Source organism: Bufo bufo, chromosome 2 (assembly GCF_905171765.1).
Source record: "Bufo bufo chromosome 2, aBufBuf1.1, whole genome shotgun sequence".
Lineage (NCBI taxonomy): Eukaryota > Metazoa > Chordata > Amphibia > Anura > Bufonidae > Bufo > Bufo bufo.
Window position 1 is genome coordinate 453,753,455 of NC_053390.1, and position 12,420 is coordinate 453,765,874.

Below are 12,420 nucleotides of genomic sequence, written 5' to 3' on the forward strand. Positions count from 1 at the left end.
GGGAATGACTAGATACAAGCCTGTGAAGGGAAAGCAGGCACGTCCCATCGTGTAGATATTCTCTGCCCCATAGAAGTCCAGCGCCAGGAATACAGCATTATTTATATATATATATATTTTTTTTTATATAGATTTCTTTAGAAGTTTACATTTTTCGTCCTTCCTTTAAGAATAAAAAGGCATGTACACAAAAACCCTCTTTAAATTTCATAGATTTTTGTGGTTTGTAGCCATTAAAAAAATAAAAATGCATGTGGGTTCCAGAGAGCAAAGTTGGGATGAGGGTTTTTGGTTTTTCTTTTCTGTATTTGGAGGTATCTGAAAGAAAATGTATGTATTGTTGCAGTGCAAGAAATGAGGTATATGAGTTGTTGTTTTTTTTTTTCATAGAGTTAATTCTAACTCTATACTGGCTCAACCTGAACCCCATCTGAACCCATCAATGCATTCCGGAGGTTCCCACAGACAAGGAGTAATAAACCTGAGTGTGAAACAGAGTGATTTTTTTTTTTTGGCTTCAGCTGTACTGGATTTGGCGGAAATGTCAGGGTGAAGAGCTGTTAGAACCGGGAACATGGGGAGTCGAAGATGGAGCCAGTGATGTGCTACTGGTCCCTCCCACACTTGCTGTCCTGGTAACATTTCCTTTGCCGATTCCAGATGTTGAGGTAGGAGGTTGAGCAAACAAGACCCCTAAAAATAAAATAAAAATGCGATGAAATATAAAATTTTTACTTGCGGTCGATTAAGACCCCAAAAAACCCATATTATCACACAATTCTAGCATTTAAAGAAAGAAACGTATTATTAGCAATAAGATAGTGGACAATCTCCACAGTCAGGCGCTTAAGGGGCTCTGGAAGCAGTTCTTGTTGCGGTATTCTAACTAGTAAATGCACTTTTAATCATCTTCCTGTTGTATGGAAAGGAGTCCGTTCAAGTCAATGAGGCAGGCAGTTTACTCCTCCGAGTCAAGGTTTGCAGTCACCCCTGCCTCCTGTAGCTTGATTGACGGAGCCTGTGTGGCATCTAATGAGACCTGGTGATAATGTTCCCTGCCCGAGAGAACGTCAAATCAAGCTACAGAAGGAGAGCGGGGAAACCTTGATTCAGGAGTAAACCGTTGCCTCCTTGACTTGAACAAATTCATTTCCGTTCAACGGGAAGATAATTAAAAGTGCATTTTTAGCATATTTACTAGTAAGAATACCACAACAAGAACTGCTTCCAGAGCTCCTTAAGCACATGAATAAAGTACTGTGGACAGCTAAAGTTGCATATCTGAGAGGTCAGGTTCCCTTTAAAATTATTTTTCCTGTCTGACAACTGAAACCCTAAGGCCCCTTTCACACGGGCGAGTTTTCCGCGCGGGTGCGATGCGCGAGTTGAACGCATTGCACCCGCACTGAATCCGGACTCATTCATTTCTATGGGGCTGTGCATCACTTGTGCGTTGCGTGAAAATCACAGCAAGCTCTATATTCTGCGTTTTTCACGCAACGCAAGTCCCATAGAAGTGAATGAGGCCGCGTGAAAATCGCAAGCTTCCGCAAGCAAGTGCAGATGCGGTGCGATTTTCACGCATGGTTGCTAGGTGACGATCGGGCTGGGGACCCGATCTGTATTATTTTCCCTTATAACATGGTTATAAGGGAAAATAATAGCATTCTGAATACAGAATGCATGTAAAATAGTGATGGAGGGGTTAAAAATAAATTAACTCACAGAGTCCACTTGATCGCGTAGTTGCCGATCTCGGTCTTCTGTAATGTTGAGCTGCTGGCTAAGGACCTGTGGTGACGTAATATCACATGATCCAATCACATGGTCCCTCACCATGGTGATGAACCAAGTGATTGGACCATGTGATGAGCACAGTGACGTCATCAAAGGTCCTATTCCTGTGCACAGCAAAGAAGACGACAGAAGAGAAGCCGGGCTGTGCGATCAAGTGGATTAAGGAGAGTTAAATTATTATTTTTTTTAACCCCTCCAGCCTTATTGTACTAAGCATTCTGTATTAAGAATGCTATTATTTTCCCTTATAACCAGGGAAAATAATACAATCTACAGAACACCTAACCGAAACACGAACTTCTGTGAAGAAGTTCGGGTACCAAACATGCAGATTTTTCTCACGGGCGTGCAAAACGCATTACAATGTTTTGCACTCGCGCTGAAAAATCGCGCATGTTCCCGCAACGCACCCGCACCTTTTCCCAAAACACCCGTGTGAAACCAGCCTAAGTGTAAGATCTGTCTCAGGGAAGAATTACATGTCACACAGTGAAATGAATGGGTGACCATGGTGGCTCCAAGCCCTCCAGAGTGTCCTGAACGGGAGACATCCTCCCCACTCCAAACATTAATAGAGGACATATGTATGTCACAAAGGAGAACTAAGATGGAGCTTTAGTTTTAATGATGCTAATACTTCTGACTAAAAGATGAGCTGTAAACTCTCCTGACAAGTCTTCGTAACTACCTGCTTCTCTGTGTAGTTCTAAAGAAGAGGGAAAAAAAAGACAATGCAGCAGCACCCTGCAAACCAGATAAAGTACAATAATGCCATAGTCACAAAAAAATATTATAGTGCTAATGCTACGCTTATTTATAAAGTGAGATGCTTGGCAAATGCATTTTGTACAAAACCATTAGAGCCCGTCTGCTGAACGTCAAGGCGATTTCTGTAAGATGGGAACCCAACACTAAATACTACCTGTTGCGCCATAATGGCCGCCATAAAGTTCAGGAAGTGTTGGATCCACACGCATGCTGGGTCCACTCTGCCTTGACGTTCAGCAGACTGGCTCAGATGATTTTGTACAAAATGCATTTGCCAAGCATCTCACTTCATAAATAAGCGTAGTATTAGCACTATAATATTTTTTGTGACTATGGCATTATTGTACTTTATCTGATTTGCAGGGTGCTGCTGTATTGTCTCTTTTTCTCTATGTTTTTAGCCATGGCAGCGTGCACCTGCGCATTAGGATGTGCTGACTAACCCCCTTTTCTTTGCAGAGTTACAGTGCTGGAGATGTGGCACTCCTAGCGAGTCGTGCTCTCCTGATTAGCCTGTCTGCCCCATAGGCTGATTTTAATTAGTTTCAGTATAAAGCTGTGGCCTGCTCTCACTACATTCATTGGAAGCTGTCTGGCACAAGGAAAAGGTATGGAGTGGGCTCGGCATGCATGTTGGTACCTGCATCCCTTGTAAGAGGCCATTATGGCACCAAAAATGGTAAAAGGCAGAGTGGACCCAGCATGCTTGTGGATCCAACACTTCCTGAACTTTATGGCGGCCATTATGGCGCATAACAGGTAAAATTTTGTGTTAGGACCCGTCTTACAGAGATTGCCTTGATGTCTGGCAGACGGGCTCAGATGATTTTGTACAAAATGCATTTGCCAAGCATCTCACTTTATAAATAAGCGTAGCATTAGCACTATAATATTGTTTGTGACTATGGCATTGTTGTACTTTATCTGATTTGCAGGGTGCTGCTGCATTGTATTTTGTCTTTTTTTTCTCTAGGTCTTTGCCATGGCAGCGTGCACCTGCACATTGGGTGGTGCTGACTAACCCTCTTTTCTTAGTTCTAAAGCTCTCATTCTTATGACTATATTGTGCCATTCATTTATTATGCTTACTAGAAGCTATGAAGGAACTACTAGCAGTTTCTAATGATGGTCCAGATAGGTGTTATCCGTTGGGGATGTGACACTGGCAGTACTGAATGGATAGTGTCAGACTGTGCAGGGACACCTACCCAACTGGTAATAACCATCTGGATCCTAATTGCAAACTGTGCGCAATTCATTCATTACGTCTAGTAAGAATAATAAAGGAATGACACAGAGCCATAAGAAAAGATGCTCCAGAATTGTTATTACATGGGGAATGTAAGTAGTTAATAAAACAGATGTGTCAGAAGAGGTTACAGGTCCTCTTTAAGGAGGTCACTGATGTATGCTGTGTGTAGAAAGCTGGTAATCACAATGAAAAAGAAAATCATGAGCAAGCAAACAATGTATAGAAAAGCAGATAACAGTGATACAACCTTAAAGGTGTGATCTGGGATTTTGATATTGATGGCCTATCCTCAGGATATGTCTGTCCTCAGGATCCAGCTATTACATAGCTGGATCCTACTTTGCCCAATTGTAGGCGAAAAGCCCAGGAGAGGCATATGTTAGATTAGGCACCGTCTGTTAGAAGCCACCTTGTCGCGGGAGATGGGCCCAACATATTTTTGTGCAGTAAGCAGTGTGCTGTTACTTTTAGTTCTATGTATGTATCAATATGAGAGATAGGGGTCTGACCCCCGGCACCCCGCCAATCAGCTGTTCAATGAAGCCCCGGGACTCACTGGAGCTCCCTGGCCTCCTCACAGATTACAATACACAGAGCTGTCCATTGTACGTCGGCCATGCTACTGCAGCTCAGCCCCTTACACTTGAATGGGACTGAACTGTACCTAGGCCATGTGATTGATAAAGGTGAGGACTAATGGGGTCATTTATCAAACTGGTGTAAAGTAGAACTGGCTTAGTTTCCGATAGCAAACAAATCAGATTCCACCTTTCATTTTTGACAGCTCCTTTTGAAAAATGAAGGGTGGAATCTGATTGGTTACTACTTTACACCAGTTTGATAAATGACCCCATAAGTGCTCAATGAGTGCCTCAGCCTCTTCATACAGCAGATTGGTGAGGGTCCTACTCCCAGCACTACTGCTAATCAGATACTGATGACCTATTCTGAGGATAGACTATCAAAATCACAGAAAACCCCTTCTACATATGAAATTTAAAGCCCAAGTAAAACAGAGCATGTTATAACTTAGGATCCATTTACACAAGCCGATACGCAGGGCCATGGGGAACAACCCCCCCCACCACCACCACTCGCTTAAAGGGGTTGTCTCACTTTAGTAAGTGGCATTTATCATGTAGAGAACGTTAATACAAGACACTAATGTATTGTGATTGTCCATCCATCAGTGGTGGTCATGCTTGCACACTATAGGAAAAAGCGTCAGCCTGTCTGGTGGACGGGACCGTGGGAGTGCACATAGGCTAGTGTTTTTCCTATATTGTGCAAGCACGACCACCACTGATGGATTGCAGGGTGGTCTGTAACCATGGAAACGAGCAGTGTATAATGTGACGGAAAAATTAATCCAGCCAGCAAAGGAGGCAATATCAATATATTAATAAGTGCCTTGTATTAACTCTCTTTACATGATGAATGCTACTTGCTGAAGTGAGAACCCCTTTAAGCCACATTTGCATGAAGCAATCATCCCCTCTGTTTAAACGATCATAGTAACAATCATTCGCACGCATATCGTTTCATGTGTTTGTCGACACCACACCCCTGTTAAAGAAGGGTGACGGACTGCCGAAAAACAAGCTTTTTATGTGCTGCATAAATAAATCACATTAGTGGAACATTTGCATGGGACAAATATTAGGAACGAGTTTTCATAGAATTATTTGTTCCCGACAATAGGATCAAATTAACATAGGCATTAGTCTCAAGAACAAGATCATCTTGATAGAAGATCAAAGCAAAGGGAAGGACTACTTACATTAATATAGATGTCACCTCTATCCAACATGGTTACATTTAGACACTCAAACTTGCAAATGGCTGTGAAACTGTTGGATTCTAATCCTGAGAAGGTTGAACAGCTAAGCAAGCACACTTCTCACATGAACAGTCCAAGAAGTAAATGCTGGCAGGTCATTGGCTAAGGCTTTATACACAGGTCAGTGTTTGGTCCGATATTTTGAGCCACACGCAGGAGTGGAGCCTCCACAGAGATCAGGTACAATGGAAAGATTTCCACCAGTTCTGTGTTTTTGACCCGTATCTGGTTTTGGCTCAGAATCACTGATGGAAATTCTTAATGTGTGAATATGGGATAAGTGAATAAAATTCCGACTGGTACAATCCACAAACAGGTTGAGGGAAGACATGGTAAAAAACAAAGCAAAAACCTACCAGTGTATACGATACCGTTCAGTTCCACGGACATGCTAATACTGTTAGTGCCATTGGTAGTAAGGTTAACAGCAGAGTCCTGTCTACCTTCAGCTGAAAAATCAAATGAACAGAAAGAGGCTTTATCGTACCTTCAGAACCAGACAGACATTTATTCATACCATGTGCAGTTTTCTGTGGGAGTTTCTACATTTCCACTTTATGAACTGGCCGAGCCTGGGTTTGTCATAACTGATGGGAATCGCCAATTTTATAAAAAATAAAAAGTTGCAGTTATATTATATATGAAATCAGCCATCCTATGTAGTTTATTTTCAAACCTATTCTGCAGTACTCTCCACAGGTTGTAATCACTTGTAATCACTCACATCATAAGTCACATGAGTCCCAGAATCTGTTTACACTGAGGCATGGGAGCCATGGCTCCATTTTCGCATTTCTTCACGTTTCTCGGTTTGGTTGGCCAAAGATGTGTTCACGTAAATATTCACTCACTTGGTCATTTCCCTCGGATTAATGATGGGCTTCTGCCGTTCCTGTCTTGTCTCCAGTGTACGTTTAGTTTATCGTGTTGGTCAGACCGACCGCCTCATAAAAATGACACCTTACCGCTTTGTAAACATGGTGGGTAATCCGGATTGTTTCAGACAGCTACTCTATCATTTTTTATGTCTATTACTACCTTAATGACAAAATACACGATAGTTTGTACTGTTGCACTGCTTTATTGTACAAGTGTTTTAATTGGGGCCAAAAACTATTTTCTTATGACACACACTAGGGGCTATATCATATACAGTTTATCTGGGGCATACACATAAAACAAACTCTTGGGCAAACAATTGTTTTGCCAACAGCCATGGCTCCCGATCCTCCCATATATAAGCTTGCTCTGTGAACACCGATATACCAGCTTACCACACTGCCTGCTTCTGAACCATCATACTACCAAATACACTGTATATTCTAGATCTTTCTAGCTATCTCCGAACACTTTGACCCGACATGATAATCTGGGCAGTAGAAATTGACGGATGTAGCTTTTAGAGGGCTACCGTTTTTCTCTATGCAGAAACTGCCGAACGGTGTAAGTCTGTGATAGCTGACCTCCGGCACTCCCGCTGTGGTAAAACTACAACTCCAAAGATGTACAGTTGCTTGGCTGTTCTCAGAACTCCATAGAAATGAATAGAGCATGCTCAGAGTCGTTTCACCACAGCTGGAGTGCCGGAGGTTAGCCATCACTGGTGTAAGTGATGGTGGATTCTTAAAGTGAGCTATATGTAGCAGGGATGCACAAATATTCCTGGTCCAACAGCCACATTACCCAACTGAAGCAATCCTAAGAACAATAAACCTCTGGAGAAAACACGGGGGCAAAAGCTCTAATCAGAGCAGTCTGCCTCTTCAACGTTCATCGGCTCTGCCATAGAAAATATATGGGATCCATATATGAGAGTCCAGATGAAAGTTGAAGAGGAAGCAGCGCTTCTGTTATTCCTGTTTTCTTACAAAGGTTTAACCCCTTCAGGACCCTGCCACTTTTCACCTTAAGGACCAGGCCAGTTTTTGCATATCTGACCAGTGTCACTTTATGTGGTGATAACTTTAAAAGGCTTTTACTTATCCAGGCCATCCTGAGATTGTTTTCTCGTCACATATTGTACTTCATGACGGGGGTAAATTGGAGTCAAAATATTTCATTTTTATTTATAAAAAAATAAAACGTATACCAAAAATTTGAAAAAATTCTCAACTTTCAAAATTTTAATCTCTCTGCTTTTAAAACAGATAGTGATACCTCCTAAAATAGTTATTACTTTACATTCCCCATATGTCTACTTCATGTTTGGATCATTTTGTAAATGACATTTTCTTTTTTAGGGACGTTACAAGGCTTAGGCTGGTTTCACACGGGCGTTGCGGGAACATGTGCGATTTTTCCGCGCAAGTGCAAAACATTGTAATGCGTTTTGCACGCGCGTGAGAAAAATCGGGATCGGGGTTGTGTAGATTGTATTATTTTCCCTTATAACATGGATATAAGGGAAAATAATAGCATTCTTAATACAGAATGCATAGTACAATAGCGCTGGAGGGGTAAAAAAAAAAAAATAATAATTTAACTCACCTTAATCCACTTGCTCGCGCAGCCAGCATCTCTTCTGTCTTCTTCTTTGCTGTGTACAGGAAAAGGACCTGTGGTGACGTCACTCCGGTCATCACATGATCTTTTACCATGGTGATTGATCATGTGATGGACCATGTGATGACCGGAGTGACCTCACCACAGGTCCTTTTCCTGTACACAGCAAAGAAGACAGAAGAGATGCCGTCTGCACGAGCAAGTGGATTAAGGGGAGTTAAATTATTTGATTTTTTTTTTTTAACCCCTCCAGCGCTATTGTACTATGCATTCTGTATTAAGAATGCTATTATTTTCCCTTATAACCATGTTATAAGGGAAAAGAATAATGATCGGGTCTCCATCCCAATCGTCTCCTAGCAACTGTGCGTGAAAAATCGCACCGCAAATGCGCAATATAGAGCATGCTGCGATTTTTACGCAACACATAAGTGATGCATTAAAATCACTGCTCATGTGCACAGCCCCATAGAAATGAATGGGTGCGGATTCAGTGCGGGTGCAATGCGTTCACCTCACGCATTGCACCCGCGAGGAAAACTCGCCCGTGTGAAAGGGGCCTTAGAAGCAAATCTTAAAATTTTTTAGAAAATTTCCAAAACCAAATTTTTAAAGGACCAGTTCAGGTCTGAAGTCACTTTGTGGGGCTTACATATTAGAAACCACCCATTAATGGCCCCATTTTAGAAACTACACCCCTCAAGGTATTCAAAACTGATTTTACAAGCTTTGTTAACCCTTTAGATGTTCTACAAGAATTAAAGGAAAATTGAGATTAAATTTCAGAATTTCACTTTTTGGGCAGATTTTCCATTTTAATCCATTTTTTTCCACTAACAAAAGCAAGGGTTAACAGCCAAACAAAACTCAATATTTATTGCCCCGATTCTGTAGTTTACAGAAACACCCCATATGTGGTCATAAACTGCTGTACGGGTACACGGCAGGGCGCAGAAGGAAAGGAACGCCATATGGTTTTTGGAAGGCAGATTTCACTGGGAAAATTTTAAGTTGCCATGTCACATTTGAAGACCCCCTGATGCACCCCTAGAGTAGAAACTCCAAAAAAAAGGACCCCATTTTGGTAACTATGGGATAAGATGGCAGTTTTGTTGGTACTAATTGTAGGGTACATCTGATTTTTGGTTGCTGTATATTACACTTTGTGAGGCAAGGTAACAAATAGCTTTTTTGGCACCGTTTTTATAATTTTTTTATTTTTATTTACAATGGTTATCTGACAGGTTAGATCATGTGGTATTTTTATAGAGCAGGTAGTTACGGATGCGACAATACCAAATATGATTACTTTTATTGGTTGCTTGTGTCAGTTAAAAAAAATATATCTATATGCTTTATTATTTGAAATTATTTTTTAGTGTCTCCATATTGTGAAAGCCAAAGTTTTTTTTTTTGTTTTTTTTTGGGAAACAGTCTTATGTAGGGGCTATTTTTTTTAGGTATGAGATGACGGTTTGATTGGTACTATTTTAGGGTGCATATGACTTGATCGCTTGGTATTACACTTTTTGTGATGTAAGGTGACAAAAAATAAAATAAGGCATTTTTTTTTTACACAGTTTTTATTATTTTTATTTTACGGTGTTCACCTGATGGGTTAGTTTGTGATATTTTTATACAGCAGGTTCTTACGGACGCGGCAATACCCAGTATGTATACTTTTATTTATTTAAGTTTTACACAATAACAGCATTTTTGAAACAAAAAAATAAATAAATAAAAATGTCATGTTTTAGTGTCTCCATATTCTGAGAGCCATAGTTTTGTTATTTTTTTGTAGGGGCTAATTTCGGGATGACGTGACTGATTGGTACTATTTTGGGGGGCATACGCCTTTTTTGATCGCTTGGTGTTGCACTTTTTGTGATGTAAGGTGACAAAAAAAAAAGTGAGGGGGTGGATGATGTCATTTTTGTAGAGCCGGTCGTTACGGATGCGGCAATACCCAATATGTCTGGTTTTCTTTTTTACAATTTTGTGTGTTTTATTTTGGGAAATTATTTATATTTTTTTTTATTATGAAAACTGGGACCCGATGGGGAAGTGGAGGGCAACGGGCACCCTCCGCGGTCAGCTTTGACCGTGGCATACAAGGGGTTAACACGCCGCATCAGAGTTTTCACAGATGCTGGCGTATGCAGCAGGGGTCCGGCTGTCAGTAACTGCAGGGTCCGTGCCGCTGATCGGGCGGGCGCAGCTCCTGCCCGATCAGCCTGCCATACATGTACGGCGCTGGTCCTTAAGTCACGTCCACCAGCGCCGTACATGTACGCGCGGGTCCTTAAGGGGGTTAATTACCCCTTAAAATCGAAGACATTTATGACTAAATAATGTGCCATAATGTCTGATAAGTGCCAGTTCCACTTCCAAAACTCCCTCCTGTTCGGAGAATGGGGGGGGGCCCCCCCTTCTCCCACATTCACACTCCAGAAAGGAGGGGGCTAAGCATGCATATTGCGTTCTCCAGCAAGTTTCTGAAACTGCAGGATGCTTCATTATTCCGATAAAATGCAATGAATGACCACCTATCCACCTCTTATCCTTTCTAGAGTTCCATTTAGGGGTCAGGAGACTCCCACTGTGCAGGTCTATGGGGGTCCTAGAGCTAAACACAAAGTGCACCAGGTACCAGCAGATGGATGGTTGGGGATGAACAGCAAGTGGTCAATGGCCGCATGTGGCACTGGGCTGCAGGTTGTACACCCCTTGCTCCAAGTCAATGTCCAGCCTTTTGTTTTGAAACATGAAGCCAAGTCAGAGTCTCCTTTCTACAGAGCAGGGCACTGGTGGCTTTGAAAGACCATTTTCTTCTTTCTGGAGGAGAGCTACTTTGTATACCTTTTACAAGAGAGCACTGTGTCTCTCTAAAGCTATCAGTAACCTGCTTTGTACTGATTACAATCAATATCCATACAGCTGTCTATAAAGGGCTCACTTCCTTTTGGAGAAGACTCTGGCTTAGCTAAAGTCTAGTCATGTTTCAATGCTCTTGGACGGAGACTTATGGAGTAGCTAGCTAGCTACCTATAGGTGGCTTTACAGAGACTGTTTTCCTTCTACGGTACCAAAGCTGATTTGCATGGAAGAATGTATACGCACTAATTAATCAGAGTCTTTGTGGATTCCTATTTAGGAGTGAGAAAAAGGCAATGTTAAAGGTAGGAAACACGTTTTCTGTACCAGACTAATATGCGATATGTAAGATATATGACCCTGCATAACATAGCCAACAAACGTTAGTTTTGTTTTCTTAGGTTTACCATAGACCTGAATATTTGCTTCTTATCGCACTACGGCATACACTATTATACCTTTCACAGTCATTGCGTATATTGTACAGTAACTGAGCAAATGCTACAATTGTAAATAGAAAAATAAAAAATGTTGTATGTCAGACACAATTGTCTTAGTATTGAATAGCATTGTAATCAATCTAGTACAGTTGGATCGCCAATTATTATGTCAACAGTAAACTACCTTGGCTGTTAATGCGGATGTTCATGGGAAACTGTGTGGTCATTGCCAAGAGGTTTTGCTGGATTGCTCGCTGCACCAAGCGCTGCTGCTCGTCAGTTCCCATTGCCAACTTTTTCTCAGGGGGCTCCCCAGACTCTAGCTTTTCTCTGAGCTGTTCCAGAGCAGCTGCCTGAGCAGCCACTTGAGCTGCCACCATAGAGTGCCCTGCCAGTGTGACTGGTATCCGTGATGGCACAGTCAAGGACAAAGGGGAGTCCTCTTCTAGAGAAGGAAAAAGAAAAAAAAGTTCAAGACAATCTTGTATTTGAAGCATTTCCAAACTACATATTACCGGGCTAAAAACATGCTCATTCGCACTCACCCTTCTTTATCTTCTGCATGGTGGTTAAAGGGCTTCCATTTGTGACCGCTCCTCCTAGCCCCATGGCAGGCATCTGAATCTTTGGTGAAGAAAGCATATTTGGAGCTCCACTAGGGGAATATGTGAAGAGGGAGCCCCCAAAGCTCTGTCTGCGCCCTTCTCGGCGGTTACTGTCTATAGCGGCCTGCAGTTCATTAGGATTGCTAAGGCCTCTCTTCTCACATTCATAGGGATATAAATACTTCATGTATCTGCAGAGGATAATTGTATAGTTATAGCACTTGTGTCTGGAGTCATTTTGCAAAAGAAACAGGAGATAAATGTTAAAAATGAAAAAAAGGGTAGACCAAACTATATAAAAATAAATTTAAAAAAAGCGACAGTTGTTGCTGAGTGAGGGTA

The 12,420-nt window shown here is 41.7% G+C and overlaps 1 protein-coding gene across 1 annotated transcript in view; it reads right to left on the reverse strand.

The window, feature by feature from the left end:
- Positions 1-351: 351 nt before the first annotated feature.
- The window catches only part of ARID3A (AT-rich interaction domain 3A), a 56,948-nt gene continuing 44,879 nt past the window's right edge, over positions 352-12,420 (reverse strand). Inside the window, exons 5-8 of the mRNA XM_040420412.1 lie at positions 12,019-12,269; positions 11,658-11,918; positions 6,014-6,106; positions 352-693 (exon numbers count right to left, since the gene is read on the reverse strand). Of these exons, the coding sequence (XP_040276346.1) occupies positions 545-693; positions 6,014-6,106; positions 11,658-11,918; positions 12,019-12,269 (754 nt within the window). The 3' untranslated portion in view covers positions 352-544. The remainder of the gene's footprint in view (positions 694-6,013; positions 6,107-11,657; positions 11,919-12,018; positions 12,270-12,420) is intronic.